This window comes from Trichoplusia ni, chromosome 3 (assembly GCF_003590095.1).
Source record: "Trichoplusia ni isolate ovarian cell line Hi5 chromosome 3, tn1, whole genome shotgun sequence".
Classification (NCBI taxonomy): Eukaryota; Metazoa; Arthropoda; class Insecta; order Lepidoptera; family Noctuidae; genus Trichoplusia; species Trichoplusia ni.
Window position 1 is genome coordinate 2441753 of NC_039480.1, and position 23748 is coordinate 2465500.

The 23748-nt window shown below is 38.3% G+C and overlaps 1 protein-coding gene across 4 annotated transcripts; it reads left to right on the forward strand.

The window, feature by feature from the left end:
- The first annotated feature begins 59 nt into the window (after window positions 1-59).
- LOC113508863 (zinc finger protein 90-like) lies at window positions 60-20270 on the forward strand. 4 transcript variants are annotated; one of them, XM_026892017.1, is made up of 16 exons: window positions 61-311; window positions 1411-1521; window positions 8938-9025; window positions 10634-10822; window positions 11554-11713; window positions 12741-12889; window positions 13259-13387; window positions 13743-13831; window positions 14473-14631; window positions 15383-15490; window positions 16498-16618; window positions 17593-17675; window positions 17949-18066; window positions 18738-18842; window positions 19456-19590; window positions 20018-20270. In XM_026892017.1, exons 3-16 carry the CDS (start codon window positions 8975-8977, stop codon window positions 20075-20077), a joined length of 1656 nt encoding a protein of 551 aa, XP_026747818.1. In that variant the 5' UTR covers window positions 61-311; window positions 1411-1521; window positions 8938-8974; the 3' UTR covers window positions 20078-20270. The 4 variants fall into 4 exon arrangements, with proteins under 4 accessions (XP_026747815.1, XP_026747816.1, XP_026747817.1 ...); XM_026892014.1 differs by lacking the exon at window positions 8938-9025 and having other exon boundaries at window positions 60-311; XM_026892015.1 differs by lacking the exon at window positions 8938-9025 and having other exon boundaries at window positions 60-311; window positions 14509-14631.
- Window positions 20271-23748: the final 3478 nt, after the last annotated feature.

Sequence of the window (23748 nt, forward strand, 5' to 3'; positions counted from 1 at the left end):
ATTCTGAGAAAGATTGAAATGAAATTCTTGTATAGAGTTTAAAAGCCTCAGCTTTAAACACTAGTTATATCTGTCATCCACATCCTAAAAAAGTAAACAACTTAGAAATCTGTGGCTCTCGATTTATTAACAACAAAATTTTATTTTTATCGTTAGAAATGTGTTTATAAACAAATAAAATGGATGTCAAAGTAAAGACTTTCACTTTAAGCTGTATCTGTGAGGGCTGTTTGAGTACAGACAGAGAATTAATAGAAATCACCGAGAGTCACATCAAGGAGGTGTTTTACGAATTAATACTTAACGAAGCTGTAAGTTCTTTTCTGTTCAATTATTATCTTATAAACCATGTTTTTCTTGGTCAAAATCCTTTTTTTTAATGGAAATAATGCTATATTTTCGCTCAAGGACATGATATAGAGTTAAGATGGCGAAGTAACATCCTCTATCCTTGAAACACTTATTTAATTTAAATCGCTTGTCGCAATTGTCAATGCACTTCGTTGCGATCGCTGTTCAGATATAGAACTTGTAAAGTGTAGCAATTGCCACTGTCCTGCGTTTTGTATGCTCGTATCGTTACGTTAATAATAGAAAACTATGCCACCTACAACTGTCGGGCCAAGGTCTAAAGGTTTAAGTATTGATCAGTGCTAACTGCGGACGATATTAGGTTCTAATATTTGTAATTCATGTTGCCTTAGAATTTTTTTTTGTCTGTATTTAAGAAAGTAGATAAAACTTTGAAAAAGTCACTTTGGTATTTGAAATGGAGGTAGTAAAATAGAAATGCAAGGTCTTCTGTATATTTTATAATTTTTGAAACACCAAATGGTCACGCCAGTTATGCTCTCAATAGACAAATCCAGTTTGCTGTCACTGAAATTGGTCGGCGTCATCATCATCACTTATAAATCAAATTTCATCTTTTATATTACTGATTTTACATTAGTTCTTGTTGCATTTTATTATTATACTGAATTTTGACACAAATGACACACCAAGATCCTACCCATATCTGTATAATATGTTGGTAACAGCATCAGCAAACATTTTCAATTTATCATCACCATTTCTTTTTAACATCTAGAGAAAAATTAAAAGAAAAATACAGAGCCAAACTTGACAAAAAATAATCCACAAAATTCTTTCAACAGCCCTATGTTATCTTCATAATCAATCATAAAAAAAGAAGACACTTCCATTAGTCTTCCAATATTAGTGTAAAATTTACCAAAGCCAACACAAATTCATGTTCATCAAACCTTTTATAATTTCATCGCAAAAATAGGCTACATTAGCCATCTACGGGTGCATGAACACCAAAATACCAACTAGGTGTTGAAGCGGTTGCCTTGGCCGAAAGCGGTCAGATGATGATGTTAATTTCAATGAAACCTCTTGTCTCAGGGTAATCAGAAGAAACTCCTGCTCTGCTGGGAATGCAAGGGTAACATACAAAGGTTCTTAGTCTTCAAACAACAAGTGAAAGATGCTCACAATACTCTCAATCAGTACATGGTAAGTGTTTAAACCTCTTTCTATACTAAGGCCAACGAGACGTGATAAAAAACGTAAACAAGCGGACCGTTACTGAGTTACATTGCGATAGCGAGGGATTATTATCCCTGTCCTTATCACTCGTACGCGCATATATGGCGTGAGTTGGGCGATGACAGCTGTCGTTATGTGTTTCGCGGTACAAGAAAGCAGTCATTACGGCAGTTGTCAACATTTGGTCCGCCATGTTGTGAACAAGTTCATTCCTTCATTTTTGACAAAATTCGAACTTTATAATGGTTTATTCAAATAAAAATGTTATGATACCCTGAAAACTTGTTTACATTCTTTATCTCGTCTCGTTGGCCTTACTATATAATAATGACTGCTGTTACATGCTCACTGACTTACATAGGCTGGTTTCACAGTTTTCTGGTTATATTTTGGGTGTAAAAGAGAGCCCACAATCATCATCATTCATCATCTCAGCCTATAGCTGTCCACTGGACATAGGACTCTCCATACATTCTCCAGCATGACCGGTTCATTGCCACCTTCATCCAACGAGACTCAGCGGTTTTCACCAGGTTGTCGGTCCATCCACAACCACAATAATATATAATTATATTTTTCTATTTTAACTTTCACACAACGCCATCTAGTCTCGAACTAAGCATAGCTTGTATTATGAGTACTAGACAACTGATAAATACATACACAATATACATAAATTGCACCCAGACACAGGACAAATATTTGTCCAGGGTGGGAATCAAAATCCACATGTCCTGGTATAGCAGTCAAGGTCACTAACCACTAGACCAACATGCGAGTCAAAATATTACTTGAAGATGTTTCATATGATTAGGTAGGAAACTTATGAACTAGTTGACACCTCCACCAGTACACCCTGTATCGCACAGCGGGTACTTCTTTTCTATACACCCTGGCGTGACCCTGGTGTCGGAGTGTACCCCGCCCGTAGTCCTCTGACGTGACGCAACACACACTTGAAACATTCTCAGCTGTGTCGCGCCTCACCATGTTTTCCTTCACTGTCTAGCAAGTGGTAGAATTCGAAATGACAGTGGCCGTGACCTTTTCAAGGCTTCATAACCAAAGGCTCAGAACAAAACTCTTTTTTTGAGCCCTCACTAATAAATTTGAAAGTGAGTACATAAAAATATATTTGTCTTTAGCCTATTTGCTAGGAAACCCTCAGGGTCGCGAGGCCATCTAGCTCCTGACCAGTCTTATTAATTATCTTAACCGGATATAGTTTTATTCGTACCCTTCCTCTTCATGTTGTCTAGATTACTGTGAAACTTGCCATAAATCTAGCATGTTGCTGCTTGCCTTTATAACAAATTTTCGCCATCATAATTGTAAATATACAATTTAACCATGCATAGTGATGATCTTAACTACTAAAAGATCGGTTATTTAAAATAAATGCTTGTGCTAAGTCTGGAGTCTTGGTGCATGTGATTTGAATGTCTATAAAAACGCGCACAACTTCACAAGTATGACATCCCTAGCGAACGCTCCGGTAATGTCTCAAGTCTCAAATGTGTATTCATTTTGCAACTAGCAGACCTGGCAAACGTTATTTTGCCATGTATGTTATTTCTAGGAAAATAAATTGATATGTTTAATACAATGGAAGATTTTAAACTTTGACTGGATTCGAAACTGCCACTCTTGGTTTCAGGGTATCAGTCGTTTTACTTACTTAAGACAATCGGGTTACTTAGGAAGAGCTCGATGTTTTTAAGTTTATATTAAAACTTTTTAAATGGTTCACATTTAATTGAAAGATTTTAATAAAAGGAAAAGTTTTGTAACAAAAATTGACAAAGATAAACTGCTATGAAGTTTAGGAGAGTAGGCTGGTTGCGTAACGATTTCGTAAAATGTATACTCAATCGTGACGTCACGCGTAAGTTTCATTCACTGTAAATTTGATCTGTTTATGTTTGCGGGACAAAATAAATACGTATTCATTATTATGCATTAAACTCCAAGACAGATACTGAAAAAGAAATAGTCATGAGCCCCAATTGTAATGTACCATTCGCGAAGTTTCCGCTGTCCAATAGAGGGGCCGACACCCTCTGGTTTGATTTCGCGTGTTATATGGAGAAGTTTGGCGTCTCTCCTCATGCCATATAACCACACCCTTAGCACCGATTGTGGTTCCCTTTGCTAATCACTTTTCCCGTACTACCGTTTATCTATCTTCATGATCCTTAAGAGTAGATTTGCCTGCTTGCTATAATGAAATAAGAAATTGTTAAGGTGATCCGGCACTAATATATTTGCGTATGGTGCATTCAAGACAGTTTTTTTAAGAAGTTTCATAGTCTGTGCGTCTTTGTATATTATAATTGAAGAGAATACTGAGACACGGCGGTCTTGTCATCGGATTTGAAGGTACTTTGAAAATTTCAGCCTGCTAGCTTATCGGAACGTGCCTCAAAATTGAGTTGTAAAACTCAACCGGGACGACAAACAAACAAGAAAAGTGAGTGTATAGAAACGTGGCCAAAATTGACAAATGTCTATTTCCATAGTAATATTTGTTAGTGCAATGGAGATTTTTTTACAATATCACTCACTATGCTAAATTTTCTCTAAAACTCTGCTTATGTACATAAAAAGCTAGCGTGATGGTATTATACTTAAGTTTATTAACTTTTAGTGCAAAATAATCCTTGCGTATTAATACATAGCTTTTGCTCGCGGCTTTGCCCGCGTAGACTATATTTTTTAGATACATCTGCATTTGATCATTATAAGCGAAAATAATTAAAAAGTATTAATTTTCCATGTGTAGTTATTTTCGTGAAGCGAATTGATATTTTTGACAGAATTTAACAGAACTTCTGGTCAAGTCGGGTCAGCTCATGATTAAGGATCATATTAGATCTGAAACTAGTCAAGCGAACCCAAAATTAATCTTTTAAACCCTTAACATTTCGTATGTAACAGTTGCTTTGCCAAATAAGCTACTTAGGTTCACTGACCGCGTGTCCAAATTAACCCATTATATTACTGTTTGTACCACGTTCTTACGGTGTTGTATAGAATATCTAGAGATCAATAATTAGTTAGCTTTACTTATCTATATAAATAAATAAAATATATAAATGCGGACGAAATCACATACATTGTTCTGAACCCAAAGTAAGTTGCTAAAGCACTTGTGTTATGGAATTCAGATACAACGAAGGTACCATAAACACCCAGACCCGAGACAATGTAGAAATGTGAATTTTTACATTGACCCGACCGGGGATCGAACCCGGGACCTCAGAGCTAGCGACACCTTGAAACTGGTGCGTACGCCACTCGACCACGGAGGTCGTCGTCATATGAAGAGATTAATAAGACCTCGGACAACAGCTTTCGAGAGGAACAAACTAGTTTGGTCGTAATATTTGAAACCAAAAACAATGGAGCAATTTTAACGTTTGTTTGAATGCACGGATAGCCGAGTGGTTGACGTCACCATACCAAACCCTCTGTGCGCGACGTGTTAGTTCGATCCCCGCGTAGGACAAGCATTTGTGTGATCCACGAATGCTTGTCCTGAGTCTGGGTGTCTTGTGCATGTGATTTGTATGACCCGCGATACAAGGATCAAATTCCTTACTGCGGAAGTCGTTTTTGTAAAAAAAACCACGTTTGAATCTTTCTAAGTCTCTAAATAATTCTATTTAAATATGTGTGTGTTTTGACTTTGCTATGTAAATATGCGTAGTTAGATTTATAGAATAACAAGCTAAGCCCGCGGTTACGCCTGCATGGATGTTGGTTATATTGGTAAGCGGTAGAATATTTTCTTGAGTTCCAAAGTTTTATAGAAAATTTTGATTAAAATCTTTTCAGTTGCTAAGCGTAATGTGGATTTGGTAAATTGTAATAAACAGTTTCATATTTAAATGATTTGTTTGAAGTATGTAAAAAAAATGTTTTAAGTGACAGCGTGCTATGCTGTAGAGTTTGCGCCGTTCTTCTCCACAGCTAGAGCGCTTACGAAGCGGTGAAGGGTGGGCGATACGGTTAGCTGTCTGTGTGAAATTGACCTCCAATAAGTGCTATTTTGTAACCTAGTTTGAATAAATTGATTTTGATTTTGATCTAACGAACTTTGTGTCGAAATATTTATGATGTAGTATACTCCAATAGGGATGATGACAATTTTTTTTGGCAGTGTCCGTCTTGTAGTTTTTTGTATAATAATGGGTACGAATTTTTTAATTTGTCCCGCAAACAGAAATTGTCCAAACTACAGTGAATGAAACTTACGCGTGACGTCACGATTGAGTATAAATTTCACTCTATCGTTACGTCACAAGCTCCCTCTCCTAAACTTTAAAGCAGATAATCTTTGTCAATTCTAGTTTTTCTGAAAAAGGAAAAAATACGTGTCTCATACTTTTCAATTATCTAACTGAGGGACTAATGAGATTTTTTCTTTTTATACCCAGTCATCATCCCTATTGTGTATTTATGTTCTTAAAAAGATATTACATATTAAATACATAACTGATTGATATATATCAGTAGAATATTTGATTTGGTAATCTATATTGTTTTTACACTGAGTTTTGGTTGCGTTTCATTTCTAAATTGTGCTTTTATAACGCAAAAGTTTGTATGTAATTATGTTTGTTCCTCTTTCACTCAAAAACCACTGAACGGATTTAGACCAGCCTTGGTGCACGGATAGTTTATAACCAGGATTAACATATAGGATAGTTTTTATCCCGATTTAATGTTCCCGTGGGATCATTTTCGATTTTTAGCTTGCGGGTCTGCGGGTAATATCCTGTGGAGTATAAATTTAGAAAGTACAAATATAGTTTTACTTTCAAGATTAAGGTTAGATAGATTTTAGTTGTTAAGAAGTGTACCCAAATATACGGATAACTCACGCGGCGGCAGGGTCGAAAGTCTAATCGCGTCAGCTCATGATTAAGGTATCCGGTTGTGTCCGAAACTAGTCGGGCGATCCCGATACATACGCGTGAGTAAACCGTTATGATATAATTAACTGGCGGTACTTTACTAGTGCAAGGCATGAAAGTTAATAGCGATTTAAATTAACGTTTCGACTTAAATATATGTAGGAGTTTGATACCATCACGCTAACATTTAGAATAGAAAATTAATAGATTAAAAAATCTTAATTTCCCCGTTTTTTAAATGTCCATTGATATTGTACCAAAATGGGTCCAGCCGTTTTTCATCATCGGCCTAGCCTTTTCCCAACTATGTTTGGGGTCCGGCCGTTTTTATAGTTGTAAATTGCATTTTCATCGGGTTTAAAGCTACCCTGAAAATTTCAGCCTGCTAGCTTATCGGGAAGTGCCTCAAAATTGAGTTACAAAAATCCAACCGGGACGACAAACAAACAAGAAGAGTGAGTGTATAATAAAAACGTTAGAGTTAAACAGCAGGCTTGTAACCGAAACTGCTTTGATTATTCTTATTTTGATTTTTATTTGATTACTAGCTGTTGCCCGCGACTTCGTCCCCGTGGTTAGAAGATATAATTTATGATTTATATCTACCCTCTTTTTTCCAAATTTTCCATTGTATCTTCGCTCCTATTAGTCACAGCGTGATGCTTTATAGCCTAAAACCTTCCTCGATGAATGATCTATTGAACCCATAAAACCCATTTTCGATTTGAACCAGTTCCTGAGATTTGTGCGTTCAAACAAACAAACAAACTCTTCAGCTTTATATATTAGTATAGATTTGAATCTGAAGCTTCAGACCTAATCTAAGATTGAGTAGCGATGGACTGTTATCAGCCTCTAGCTGTCGATCGAGTGTAGTTCCAATTTGCGTCACTGCACGAATTGGCGCTAGCGTCGGCTTTCAGAGTTCCATCTTCGATTTCAGTTTGATATAAACAGAATTCGCTTTAATATGATAAAAACCGAACGAAAATTAAAAATATTCAAATCACTTACACCCAGACTTAGAACTAGTATCAGATAATTCAAAAAGGTTTGTCTTCTTAAGGTGGTGCTTCATGCAGTCGCTCGTCGCTCGTTTGCAGCGATAAATCTGGTCACGATGCGACCCTGTGTTGCTCATCTCCTAACCTCGTTCGTACCCCGTGGCAGTGATCTAAGTGAAAGAATTTCACAGGAATTAATTTATAAACCGTTGCAGCACCACGCTTGTCTCACTCGTCTCGCTGTCGATCTTTTCCCAGCGACAAAGCTCAACATTTTCAGCTTTGTCGCTACATATCACGTAACGATTTCGAGACGCGGGAAATTTTAAATGGCCGGAAACGAACGACGAGCGATTCCATGAGGCAGCATCTTTAGAGGGTGTCCTGCGTGAGCGATGAACGTGATCAAATCAACGGCATACATATAAATAATCGAATATTAGTCTAAAGAATATTATCACATTGACATACCAATATCCTATGCATGTGTTATAATTATAGCATGATGTATATCACCCGCGTCATATAAACTTCTATTCAAGGGACGCTTTTCATTCCTCATTTCATACCTCGCTATCTTTAATATTTTATGTCATAACTTCGCCTGCTATATGAAAGTTGTGGGTTCGATCCCCACCCAGGACAAATGTTTGGGTGATGAGCACGATCATTTGTTCTGTGTTTGGATGTAATTTATGTATATTATGTATGTATTTAGAAGTATATAAGTATGTTTATCACTTGTCTAGTACTCGTAATACAAGCTTTGCTGACTTTGAGACTAGATGGCGTTGTGTGAGAGGTGTGGAGTATTATAAGCCCCCGTTGATATTGCGATAGAACTTTGTCACAATAACAGCCGCGTGACGTCACTCACCGCAAAAAAGAATAGATAACAGAAATGTAATTGCTTTAATTACATAATTCTTTTAATATTTAATGAGCTTTTTAGATTTTCTTACTCGGTCAATAAGTTAGGGTTAAGGAGGGTAATTTTATTCATAATTTTATAAATGTGACAGTTCGATCGCGTCACCAAGATGGCCGCCAATCGCAATACCATCGTTCGGGGCTTATGTGTAGTAAGGCCAACGAAACGAGATAAAAAGCGTAAACAAGCGGACCGTTACTGAGTTACATTGCGATAGCGAGGGATTAGTATCCCTGTCCTTATCACTCGTACGCGCATATATGGCGTGAGTTGGTCGATGACAGCTGTCGTTATGTGTTTCGTGGTACAAGAAAGCAGTCAGTACGGCAGTTGTCAACATTTGCTCCTCCATGTTGTGAACAAGTTCATTCCTTAATTTTTGTCAAAATTCGAACTTTATAATAGTTAATTCGAATAAAAATGTTATGAACCTCTGAAAATTTGTTTACATTCTTTATCTCGTCTCGTTGGCTTTACTATTGGTTATTATTAATTACTTAATTAGTAAAACGCATATTTATTTCGGTAGCGGCCTCTAAGCCTGCGCGCTCTCCTTGCGAGCTAACATGGTGGTGCTAGTCCGGTTGCTTCACTGGCAGACGCAAATCAAGACACCGGTTGGTATTATAATAGTATTTAATACGAAAAAACTCTGAAAAAATCTTAACAGTCGGGAAGATGTGGAAATCATTTTTGGAACGGACTTTTTATTTTTTGAAACGACTTCAAAAAGTGCGAGACTTGCACTCGAAAAAGATTAGGATTGCAATTCGTCGGTTTTTTCCATCCCTTCAGTGGTTTTTGCATAAAAGAGGAACAAACATCCATACATACAAAATTTCGTGTTTATAATATTAGTAGGACCAATCATTTTCACGACAGTTACTATAAAAATAAAAATTAATAGAAAAAAATCTAAATATCCACGTTTTCACATGTCACCATATTCAAATTTTATCAAAATCGGTGCAGCCGTTTTTATAGTTGTAAATTGCTTTGTCATTGGGTTTGAAGCTACCCTGAAAATTTCAGCCTGCTAGCTTATCGGGAAGTGGCTCAAAATTGAGTTGCAAAAATACAACCGGAACGACAAACAAACAAGAAAGTGAGTGTATAAAAACGTGGGAAAATAGAACGTCTTGCCTTGCATACTTAAGTGAAGTTTAAATATAGTTACCGTCAAAATATTTCAAAAAATTCAGTCTAACTTCGGTCACAATTTGAATAAAGCTTTTGTGACTTCGGTGAGCTGATAAGAGATTTGAATGGGTGACCTGTGGTATTTTTAGAATTGACCTGTTTTCTGACTACGTTCCGATTTCTAAATATGGTTACAAAATCTGTCCAAGGTCTGGAAAAATACGTTTTATAATATACTAGCTGTTGCCTGCGGGGATATATCATAATATAATAATATTTTTACAGAAAAAAATGGTTATACCTTAAAAGATAGATCGGCAAATTAACAGATAGACAGATCGCGGACTTTTTTGTACACCAATTTATGGTGTACAATATTGTAAAACATTTTGTGATCTATCTCACAGGGTTAATCCTGCGTTTGCAATAATAATAATAATAAACGTTTATTTTCTCACCACAATATAAAAACATTATATAGGTAAATTTTAGAACCTCATATGTTAAAAATAAAAGTAAACAGTACATTGTGGGAGACTGCTGCCTCAGCTAGGCTTTATGGGCCTGTATTTCAGGTCACCATCAATGCAAGCGAAAAAAAAATTAATCATTTACGACATCAAATTTCAAAACGAAATATAGCAGTATTTCTCCATTATTTAATGGATGTTATTATAAACATGAAACCTTCCCTTTCAATCACTCTATCTAATCAAACAAACCTCATCAAAATCTGTTGCTTAGTTTTAAAGATATAAACATAGGGATATAGGTACAGAAAAAGCGTCTTTGTTTAATACTATGTACTTAGCTTTGACTGGTCTAGTGGTTAGTGATCCTGACTGCTATACCGGAGGTCGTGGGTTCGATTCCCACCCAAGAAAAATATTTGTGTGATGAGCACGATCATTTGTTCTGTGTCTGGATATAATTTATCTATATTATGTATGTATTTAGAAATATATACGTATTTTCATCAGTTGTCTAGTACTCATAATACAAGCTCTGCTTAGTTTGAGACTAGATGGCGGTGTGTGAAAGTTGTGGAGGAGAAAATTTAGTGATACAGAATCTTTTGATTTCAGCTAAATCAAAATATACAATATTCAAAATTCTCGATAACCAAAGATAATGATGTACCAAATGTAGCCGATTTTAAAGAGGATGGGACCGAACAGCCTTTTATTAAAGTTGAGGACCAAGGATTCGCGGACGTGGACTACTTCAACGAGGATTATGATCGGGATGACGATGTAGATAGCAAAGAGATAACGGTGAGTGAGGGATGTCTTTGTATACGGTAGTGGATGTGGATTTCGATGGGTTACATCCGTGGATGCATATTCATATAAGCCGACGGATGTAGAGATTTTCTAAGGAGGCAACTGTCGATGCGGTTTTCTGAGATCTCGTATTCGATTAGGCTTGTTTTCAAATGCTTGTGTCTGAGGATTCTGAGTTTTGACAGCTAACTTTCATAGTTGTTTTAATTTCTAACAATCGATGTCTATGGATGGAGATTTTAGAAAAGTTTCAGAGTAGATTTTACAAAAATATTTTTTGGGTATGTGCATCTTTTTATACATTTTGTTGTAGAAAAGATTTGTCAATGACTTATATGCAATTAAGAGAGTAGTTTTAGAATACACCACATAAGCACAGGATGTAATAAAGACATATTATATTTACAAGGTGCCAAAATGGGGGGTTCTTTTTCTATCTAGCCCATTATCCCACTGTTGGTCAAAGGATTTTGAAAGGATTTGAGGGAGGCTCGCCACAACGGGGGGTTCTTTTTCTATCTAGCCCACTATCCCACTGCTGGGCAAAGAATTGTCGAAGGATTTGAGGAAGGTTCGCCACAATGGGGGATTCTTTTTCTATCTAGCCCACTATCCCACTGTTGGGCAAAGGCTTCTCTCAAATCCTTCCATTATCCTCTATTCTGGGCAACATTTAACCACTCCAGCTAATATGATATTAAATAAAATGTTTTATATTGCAGGCAGTATTAGACACAGGGTATGTTGAGCCAAGCAAAGCTAAGTCTAGAGGTAAAAGCAAAAAGAAGGTAGAAGATGAATTTAATGATTCTGATGAGGAACCACTTAAGTGTAAGAAGAACAGAGAAGGTGCTAGAGTTAAGAAGAAGAAGAAAGAGGATGGTGAGTTTGTAATCATGATTTTTCCCACATCAGATTTACAAAGCTAGTAAATTCTAGACTGTACGGATAGCCGAGTGGTTGCGGTCACCACGCCAAAGCCACTACGCGACGTGTTAGTTCGATCTCGTAGGACAAGCGTTTGTGTGATCCACGAATGCTTGTCCTGAGTCTGGGTGTCTTGTGCATGTGACTTGAATGTTTGTGAAACCCCCCGCGATGCAATGATTAAAGTCCTTGATGTGGGAGTCGTTTTTACATTAATACGATTTTATTCGTACAGTTGATGTACCCCCTGGTGTCAGATGTACCCCGCCCGTAGTCCTCTGACGTGACGCAACACACACTTTAAACATTCTCAGGTGTGTCGCGTCTAACCATGTTTTCCTTCACCGAATTTAGCAACATTATACGCTAATAAAATTTGAATAGTCATATTCACATTGGATTTGACTTGCCTGTTGTTCTACTGGTTAGTGGTTCTGACTGGATACCGGATCTAGTGAGTTCAATTCCCACCCAGGACAAATGTTTGTGTGATGAGCACGATCATTTGTCTGTTTGGGTGTAATTTATCTATAATTATTTATGTACCTACTAGCTTTTCGCCCGCGGCTCCGCCCGCGTCGAGGTCGGTTACATCGCGTTTCCAAGAGAACTCTTCAAAACTCCGGGATAAAAACTATCCTATGTTCTTTCTCAAGGTTAACTCTATCTCTGTACCAAATTTAATTCAAATCAGTTCAGTGGTTTAGACGTGAAAGCGTGATAGACAGACAGACAGACAGAGTTACTTTCGCATTTATAATATTAGTAGGGATTTAGAAATATATAAGTATGTTTATCAGTTATCTAGTACTCATAATACAAGCTCTGCTTAGTTTGAGACTAGATGGCGTTGTGTGAAAATTATATTAAGACCAACGACCCTTGCCCCTTTGACTTGACAATTCACTGTGCTATCATCGTAACACACATATCCCTCTTTTCAACATAATTGGATAAAGTTAAACATAATTGGATTCACCAGGATCCCCCAAATTGGACAGACGCAAGAACCCAGCTCCCAAGAGAGAGAAACCACCAGGAGTGGTGAACAATCCCAGGGTTGCGAAGAAACTCCAGCAGCTGAACGTGGCCCAGGGTCAACTGGAGATGGTGGTGCTGAGCTGGGCGGAGGTAAGTGGGGTTTTTGGGAGTGGTGTTGAAATGTTGTGGGGATATTCGCGGTTGTTGAGTTGGATAGACCTGAACGAAAGTTGATAGATGTCTCGTATGATGGATGTGTCGTTATGGACGATGAATGGTCGAAAACTGCAATTAATGAAATTAATAAAATTAAATCAAAATCGAAATTATGCCACGATTCGTACGAAAATACTTTTTTTTTTCATGTGATCAATTGCACGACCAATGCTTTTAAAAACCTAAGTGCTAAATGTGTATACACACAGGTTTTTAAAAGCATAAAGATTATACCAACAGACTTCTCAGCCCATGTCTTACCGAAGTCTTTCAACCTGCCTCTAATGGCCTCTTATCTCACAGGTAGAGGCAGAACGCCAGCGTGGCCTCTCAAGCGAGGCCTTCACGCGTCAGAAGTACCGCTGCGAAGACTGCGTGCTCGGGTTCAACCATAAGTTTAAACTGGACAACCATATGAAGAAACATGATGAGGTGAGGCCCACTGTTAGGCAAAAGTATCAAAGGCAAGGTTCCGAAGGCAGATTTCTGTTAAAACTATCTGGTTTAATGGTCTCTTAGATTTACGAATGTTAGACATTGAAATAAAATTGCTTTACTTAAACTCAAGGCGTAGGTCGGACTACAAATATCATTGGCTTAGCCATTTCCCAACTATGTTGGGGTCGGCTTCCAGTCTAACCAGATTCAGCTAAGTACCAGTGTTGTACAAGGAGCGACTGCCTATCTGACCTCCTCAACCCAGTTATAGACAACACGATACCCCTACCCGCTTCTGACTACCTGTAACGACTGTCAAAGTAATGTATTTTAATTTTGCTGTGTTTAGTCTGCAGGTACGATGGTTTGTGAAGTGTGCAAGGTTCGATGCCGCGACGCGCACGCTCTCTGCGCTCACCGCAGAAGACATCGTGTCAGGTAAGAAACGTAGTGCTACTATCAAAAGTCTTTTATTCAAATTAGGCTACTAAGTAGCACTCTTTGAAGGTCAGATTACATTGGACAGCACCCAGTTTCGCCCTTCACCGCTTCCTAAGTGATTTTGCTGTCAGAGAAGAAACAGAGCAACAAACTACCCAACATTGACAAAAAATCGTGGAATTTATTATTATTTCTGGTATAGTTCAGTACTCGTGTATAAATTCGGATTTGGTCGAATCTATCCTTAGGCTATTAAGGGTTGACAAAAAAACGTTGTTCCACAAACGCGAGAGTGCAGAAGCCAAACAAGCATGTCAACTCTCATTCGTCGTGTTATAACGTGGAAAATTTGCTGTCAATGGTAACAGTGTAAATTATAATTTAAAAACTTAAAGGACTCCATTTTGTTATTCCTGGAATAAGTTCCCTATACTGTGCCTAACGGCGGTATAGTGACTATTCAAGGATAGACCCGTTTTTCTACGATTGTAGTAGCGATTTACTTCGGGATTAAAATGTATTCTTGTTTGGTCGTATCCAGGGCCGGACTTAGCGGTCCAGAGGCCACGGGGTAACTCCCTTAAATCCGGCCCTGGTCGTATCCACCCTCAGTAGCCTAATTTGCCTGACTTGACTAGTGATTGTGAGTCGCGTTGTGCGTCCGACCCCGCTAGATGGCGGTGTTGCCGCTGCGGGCGCAGCGTGTCCCGCGCGGCGGTGGCGGCGGACCACGTGGCGCGCGAGCACCACGCGCCCCCCCCCACGCACGCCTGCCGCCTCTGCGGCCACGAGGAGCCGTATGTATACACTGTATATACATCATCCTAGCCTTTTCCCAACTATGTTGGGCTCGGCTTCCAGACTAACCGGATTCAGCTGAGTACCAGTGATTTACAAGGAGCGACTGTCTATCTGACCTCCTCAACACAGTTATCTGGGCAACACAATACCTCTTGGTTAGACTGGTTGTCAGACTTTCTAGCTTTGAAATACCTAGCTACATATAATTACCGGCACGGATCTTGAACGCGGACCTCACCTGCCTTTTTTCTGTCCCTTTTGCGGTATGAAGTGAGACGCGGGGCGGACTAAATTGCAATGACTGCACGAATGGACGAGTGGTTGAGGTCACCACGACAAACCCACTGAGCGCGACGTGTTAGTTCGATCCCCGCGTAGGACAAGCATTTGTGTGATCCACGAATGCTTGTCCCGAGTCTAGGTGTCTTGTGCATGTGACTTGTATGTTTGTCAACCCTCCGCGATACAAGATTAAATTCCTAACAACGGTAATCGTTTAAAAAAAAAGTAAAGATAGTGATTGTCCCGCAGCGCATCGCGACATAGCCGACATGAGGGATGAGTTGGAATTCGTTTTTTGCTGCAGTTGCATGCACATGAGTACGCACAATTAATTAGCGTTTTATGTTACAATGCGCAAAGCGATCCCCACTCTTCTGCCGAGCGCTCAAGATCCTTGCCGGTAACATATAACGTGTTTATTTAGATTTTTCAAATCTATTAATTAATGTATTTTGTTACTCCCAGTACTTTAGGTAAACTTCGCAATCACATAAAGAATCACGCCGAGAGACAGAAGTGCGAGCTCTGCGGGAAGACGTTCAGGGATAGGACGTCGCTGAGGACGCATCTGTTGTGAGTATCAGTTAGGTTAAGCAACCGTCAGTGAGGTATGGAAATGGATGGGTGACCGTGTGATGAAAGAAGTTAGTGTAAGTTATCTGAAAAGAAGTTTACAGATAGGACGTCGCTGAGGACGCATCTTTTGTGAGTATCAGTTAGGTTAAGCAACTGTCAGTGAGGTTTGGAAATGGAAGGGTGACCGTGTGATGTTAGTGTCGGTTATGTGGAAGACGTTCAGGGATAGGACGTCGCTAAGAACGCATGTGTAGTGAGTATCAGTTAGGTTAAGAAACTGTCATTGAGGTTTGGGAATGGATGGGTGTCCGTTTGATGAAGAAAATAAATGATTGAGACTTACATCTAGCATATGCCAAATAGGTCGTCGCAATGGATGGAATATGCATTTGTTGTATGAACCATTAGGTTAAGCAACCTAGAGTGAGGTTTGGAAATGGATGGGTGACCGTGTGATGAAAGATTTAAGTGCGAGCTCTGCGGGAAGATGTTCAGACATAGGACGTCGTTAAGGTCGCATCTGTTGTGAGTGATAGTTAGGTTAAGCAACCGTCAGTGAGGTTTGGAAATGGATGGGTGACCTTGTAATGACCGAATTTAGAAAGATCTCTGTGTGAAGACGTTTAGAGATAGGACTTCGCTACGGACGCACCTGCTGTGAGTATTGTTAGGTAAAGCCACCAGGAGTGAGGTTTGGAAATGGATGGGTGACCGTGTGATGAACGAATCTAGTGCGAGCGCTGTGGGAAAGATGGGTGCATCAATAACTCTAAAGAACTTGACTGAGGTCCCGAAATGTATCGGTCACTGTGACCGCAGACCGTACACACCGATTGAGAAACAAATCGAGGTATGGAAATGGATCGGTGACCGCATGAAGAATGAATTTATTGTGAGGCTAACTGTCATATAAGAGCCTTGGCTAATCAACAGCAGTTGCTTCACTATCTTTCTCAATTATCTTTATCAAAATATCTCCATCTCCATCTCCCTCTCTCCCTCAGTATTCATAAAGGAGAGAAAGAGTACTCGTGTCCGCGCTGTGATAAGAGGTTCCTCTTCAAGAAGGCCATGGAAGTGCATCTTGTGACGCACGATGCGCCCGCGCATCTATACTGCTACGAGGTAAGCTTACCCTACTGGGGAAGGTAAAGGGGTCGTGTGTTTTAGATACGAATGCTGTTGATTTTTATAATAACTATCGTGAGACTGATTCATTATTAAATGATGTAACGGTTTGCTCACGCGTATTTATCGGGATCGCCCGTCTAGTTTCGGACCCAACCGGAGTCCTTAATCATGAGCTGAAGCGGCGGCGCGCGAGTCGAACTGAAACTAGTCGGGCTACTAAATACGCGTGAGTAAACCGTTACATCATTTAATAATGCTGTTGATGTTACGAAATTGGGGTCTTTTTTTTAATAGATTTTAGTAATTAAGAGGTATTTAGTTTGACTGGATTTTTTTTTGTGTTTTTCAAAATTTCGGATTTGATGAACCGGAAAGCTTTTGATATTTTAGAAATAAAAATGACTTTTTTCAAGCGACTTTCAAAAGGAAGGAGGTTTTCAATTTGTCAGGTTTTTTTATGTTTGTTTCTTCTGATATTCGAACTTTACTTGTAATACCTACCTATTATTTTTTCCCATAAATCTTTTCTCAGAAGATTTTTTATTTGAAGTCGATTTTAAGTTTTCTTAGCAAAATATTGTGTTATTATACAGTAACTGGCTGACCCGTAAAATGTTGTTTTCCCTTATAATTTTTTTCTAGTTTCTAGATTAATTCTAGTGTAGACAAAAAGTAAGAGAATGCCACATTACAAAAAAATAATAATGTTCAAAAATTAAGAAAACAAAAATGAAGGCTGGTGGACAACCCTTATCACTTAGAGGTATGAAAAATAGATGTTAGCCGATTCTCAGACCTACTGAATAAGCATATAAAATTAGGTAAAAATCGGTTAAGCCGTTTCGGAGGAGTACGGTAACTAACATCGTGACACATGAATTTTATATATTAGAAGATTTATTCAGTGTATTACGTCTGATTTTTTTTAATGAGTGATTTTGTTAATGATTAAACATTTTCTTCAACAGTGTGATATGAACTTCAAGAACCGCATGTCTTATACCCAGCATATGAAATACAGCCTCAAACATATTGATCCCGCTAAACTCAAGTAAGTCATAGCCTAGAGGTCTAGTGGTTAGTGACCCTGACTGTTATACAGGGTGTCCCAAAATAAAACGATAATCTGAGACCGGATGAAACTAAGTGATAACAGATCAGGGAAAAATATATAAAATAATCCATACCACTCAGTTCAGCGATGGGTTCCGTCGGATCTGGGTGTTTGTGGTACCTTCGTTGTATCTGAATAACACAAGTGCTTTAGCAACTTACTTTGGGCTCAGAACAATGTATGTGATGTTGTCCGCATTTATTTATTTAGGTATGCTTGTCAACTCTGCGACAAGAAATTCGTGAAGGCCATCCGTTTAGAAGAGCACAACCTCGCCGTACACCTCAAGGCCACGCCGATACGATGTACCGCTCAGGGGTGTAACTTTGTAAGTCTGTTTGTGTCCTTAATGTCGTTATATCAATAAGTTGTCAAACAACACAAACGCATGTGTTTCAAGTTTTATTTTCTTTTAATTTGTTGTTTGTCAAAATTGGTAGACTGTACTATTTTTGTGGGGAATAAAATCTATTCTATTCTATTTAGAGTAAGTTGGATCAAATAATAATTAGATAGGCAATCAAGGCCCAATACTTGACATAGTGCTTATCGAAAGTTACGTTACATTTTATATTTGTAGCGTATTTGACTTTAGTTATAGTTGAATATTTAATAAAATAATTTTCTATGAAAAAATAGAAAACTTGGCATTAGTAAAATATTCGGTTTGATATTTGTGACTAATTTGTAATTCTTAGCCAATTTAGGCTTGAACGGTAACTTTGTAATGTGCAATTACGATGACATGGCATTCATGAAAGAGTCGTGTCGCAAATGACTCTCACATGATGACATGATACCCATGTCACACATTTCATACATGATGACACGACACACATGCCAAACATGACTCTCACATGATGACACGACACACATGTCATACATGATGACACGACACACATGCCAAACATGAGTCTCACATGATGACGTGACACATGACACATGACACGACACACTTGACTCCCACATGATGGCACGTCACGTCCCGCCGCCCGACAGGCCTGCTCGTCGCGGGCGGTGCTGCGCGCGCACTCCCGCTGCGTGCACCGCCACGCGCGCGCGCTGCGGAACCACGTGTGCCACGCCTGCGGGAAGACCTACACCGTGAGTATAGCGCAGGGGGACTGCCACCACTGCCGGGGGGATATGTCCCACTCCCACCGACTAAAAATACCCTGGGCCTCTTCAACTGCCTGAGCCAGAGCCGCGGGATCACTCGCGCGTGCTCAGCGCGACTCTGACCGGCCTATGTCCTGTTGGACTTCTTCTCGAAAGATTGGTTTAAAAGCCAATCCCTCATTCCTCGTAAGAACGGACATGCAGGACGACACGTCCGTCTCCGTCCTTGCCTGTTAGCTGGTCGGATGGCAGGGTGCCCTCCCTGCCACCCGCAGGCCCGACCTTACGGTGGTCACAGGTCGTTTTGACTTCGACGCCCAAGCCGCCTGCTCGGGAGGTAGCCCGTCCAACACGATACGGCTTAGTTATGTACCTGTACCGACTGCCAGAGATGTGTATAGCGATACACGTGCCTTGTGACACATCAACAGATCGACCGTGTCAAGCGAAGCTTAACCTCTGATAGCGACTAAGAAGTACAGTAATAGCTTAATAGTTTCTAAACCTGATATTGCTTAAATTAAAAATACAATAAAATCATAGTGGTTTCTTAGGTTTACGCGAATGTTAGAGGTTAATCTTCTTTCTCCCCCCACAGACCAAGAAGAGTCTAGAAGGTCACTTGAGGTCTCACACCGGCGAGCGTCCCTTCAAGTGCACGGAGTGTCCCTCCACCTTCGGCTACGAGGCTGCTCTCTACAATCACAACAAGCTGGTACATCTAAAACCTAAGGTTAGTATGGAGTTCAATAGGCATTAGAAATAACGAGTCTTGTATCAAGGCATTTCAGCCTTGTGTCTTGATTTTCACGAATATTCAACTCACACACAAGACACCCAGACTCAGGGCAAGTATTCGTGGATCACACAGATGCTTGTTTATTCAAAATTTAATAAAATTCTAATAAACAAGCTACATATTGCCCTCTGGTTCGCCTGCCTAGATGTCAGATATAGCACAAACAATACCCTCCTTTAACAAAGTCGGGTAAAAGCTACCTGACTGTTAATCCAATACGTCAGCTATTTCCATACCAAATTACATCGAAATTTGTTTAGCCGTTTGGGTGTGAAGTAACAATCGCACACATATAAACACAAGCACACGCCTTCTGATTTATTAGTGTGTAAAATTAAAAATATTAATATTTTCTTTACAGACAGGCCGAGCTCGCCCGCCTCCCATCCAAATCCCGGCCGCGCCGACGGAGCTTACCTAAATACATTTATTTTTAGTTAATAAAGCTTACCATATGATAATTTAATGCAAGTTATAATTAAGATAGTATTTCTGTTGCTACTTTATATATCTTAGTGAACTTAAACATCCCACAAACATCCCACTGTTGGGCATAGGCCTCTTCTAGTAAAGAAGGTTTGAGCATTGATCACCACGCTAGCTCACTGCGGGAGATTTCAGATTCCAATATTTGTAATCCAGGTTTCCTCACGATGTTTTCCTTCACCGTTTGTCAGTGGTGTCTAAGAATAATTAAGAATTTACATATTTCTTTAATAAAGTCACATTGCCAGCCTGTATTGGAATCGAACTTGCACCTCATGTATATATAATATTCCACAACTTTCACACTACGCCATCTAGTCTCAAACTAAGCATAGCTTGTATTACGAGTACTAGACATCTGATAAACATACTTATATAGTTCTAAATACATACATAATATAGATAAATTACACCCAGACACAGAACAAATGATCGTGCTCATCACACAAACATTTGTCCTGGGCGGGAATCGAACCCACGACCTCCGGTATAGCAGTCAGGGTCACTAACCACTAGACCAACAGGCCAATCAGAATATTCTTTATTCCACACCACATAAGTACAATATTGGATACAAATAAATAGTTATATGGTGCCACAATCTTATACAGACAACCTTTAGATAGACTAGATTCAAAATAAGCAAAATCTTCTAATATATAAAATTCCCGTGTCACGATGTTAGTTACCGTACTCCTCCAAAACGGCTTTACCGATTTTTACAAAATTTTATATGCGTATTCAGTAGGTCTGAGAATCGACTAACATCTATTTTTCATACCCCTAAGTGATAAGGGTTGCTCACAAAAATAAAAAATATTTTTTGGACGAAATCTTTTGTTTTTATTTTTTTTATAATCTGGCATTAAAAATACATACAACTTATTAGGCAAAACAACGTTTGCTGGGTCAGCTAATTCTACTATATTACAATAGAAGCCAGATTGTAAGTCACGGTTAAGTCGCATGGTGCCACTTAAAGGTGTAAAGTAGCAACAGAAAATGAATTAAGTCTCAAACCAAGTAGCGTTTCAATATTCGTGTATCTCAATTATATGATCTTATTTACATTATTATTATTTAACGAAACTCTAAGTTTAATTATTATATTATTTCTTGTTTAATTTTAAATTTTATGCTTTATTTTTTAATATACTAGTAGTATCTCGCGGTTTTGTCCGCATTTTTAGTGGTATCTTATATTCTCTTGTTTGTTTTTAGTTTTAACTAATAAAAAAACTAATACTAATAAAAAAACAATAGACGTACATAATAGACAATAGATTTAAATAATCTAAAAACCCACCTTTTTAAATGTCACTCCATTCAAATTTAATCAAAATCGGTTCAGCCGTTTTTATAGTTGTAAGTTGCATTGTCATCGGGTTTGAAGCTACCCTGAAAATTAAAGCCTGCTAGCTTATCGGGAAGTGCCTCAAAATTGTGTTGCAGAAATCCAACCGGAACGACGAACAAACAAGAAAAGTGAGTGTATAAAAACGTGGGAAAATGTTAGAGTGAGAGAAAGAGAACCTAGATCTGTATCTAGATTCTCTTTCTGTCACGTGTGTTACACTACACAACATAGTGTTGCCGTAACTTGTAACGTTATAAACCGGTATACACATTAGAAGATGTCAGATCAAAAATTATGTTCTCTTTAAATAAATTTTGATTCAAACCTGTCACGATGCAATGAAAAAATTTATATTTTTCTGTGACCTCGGTAGCTTAGTTGGTAAAGAGATTGATGGGTATAGCCAGGAGTTACAGGTTCTCATCCTGTCTGATGTTCAAATTTTTCATTGTATTTAATTGCAAATATATTTTAAGGCAAGTTTGGCTAAACATACAGTTTCTTGATTTTTTTTTCATAGAAAAATGGGGCCAGTTCTCATATACATAATTATACATATTAAAATCATATTTATGTTATGTATTGTCAATTCATATGATTGACTACTCTTTATTAAGACAGATTAATGTTTTAGATCAGGGCCCCGATTCTGCTATTTTACAATGGCCGATGAATGAATGGCAATTTTATTAAATATGAAATTATTCCTATTCTCTTAAGCATGTTGCCAATACAATAATTGGAAGTTAATTGCATTGACCTTAAGTATACCGTCCTGCACTGAATTTCCAATCATTGTGTAGAAAAATGTTTAAGAGAATACTAAAATGAAATTTCATTCGTTCATCGGCCGTTATAAATAGCTGAATTGGGGCCCTGTTAGATTTAATATCAGCAGCGATTTTAACCATAGATGCTGGTTTAGCAAACTCACTGCTTTTAAATTGTAAATTATGTTAGATAGTATTATTTCTTGTGAATACCACTAAAACAATTTAGTTAAAATTAAGATGGAATATTTAATCTAAATGTCAAATTGACTTAGTACAAAATTAATATCTTCTTAGTAAAAATTAATTGTCTCTTTGCAAATAGGTAAGGACTTTGGAAGTACATTTCTTTTATTAAAAACTAGCTGTTGCCCGCGACTTGTCGACTTGACAAGTTATGATTTATACCTGCCCTGTTTTTTCCACATTCGCTCCTATAAGTCGCAGCGTGATGGTTTATAGCCTAAAGCCTTCCTCGATGAATAGTCTATTCAACACAAAAATAATTTTTCAATTTGGACCTATAGTTTCTGAGATTAGCGCGTTCAAACAAACGAACAAAATCTTCAGCTTTATATATTAGTATAGATATAGATAACAGTTCCCGCACTTAAAAATGTAATACTTGTGTCTTAGGTTTCACAGACATACAATTCACATGCACAAGACACCCAGACTCAGGACAAGCATTCGTGGATCACACAAATGCTTGTCCTACGCGGGGATTGAACTCGCGATACATTGAACGCGTTGCTCTCAACCACTCGGTTATCTAGCAGTCGATGTTTCTGTATAAATATCACTGTATCTTGTGCTAATGTCATTTTGGCAGATATCGTAAAACATTTCGCATCGCTTTTGCAAGTTGTCAAACAATTAGTGAATACTAGCATTCCTTTTAGACATTGTAAGGGAGAGAGGCACATCTGACTAATAATAAGCAAATTGCTAAATATTAGACATGTATTTTGGTAACAATTAAAGCGATTCAATTGGCTAGGTGTTGTTTTATTTTTGACATCCCCGTTTTTGTATTTTACTTAAACATAATTCTTTTTTAACTATTTCTAATTAAAATACAGTTGTTTCACATTAAATCATTTAATAATGCCTGGAGTTTTAAATTTCTTAGTGAAAGATGTGGTTTCTTGGAAACCTTGTGTCAGAGTGTAACCCGCCCTTAAGCCTCTGACGTGGTTTTGCACACCCTCATTCTCATGTGTGCTGATTTCCTCACGATGTTTTCTTTCACCGTTCTTAGCAAGGGATAATTACTTTGAAATACCCATATGACTTTAAATGAACATTGCAGCGTGCCGGGATTAAGAGTTGCAACCTTTGAATTGGCTGTCCAACGGTCATACCACAAGGCAACAGCAAAATCTCATAAATTAATTAAGGAAAAATTAAACTCAATCATCCATTAACTTCTGTACATTTTAATTCCATTATTAACACAAATAAACAACCACATTATTA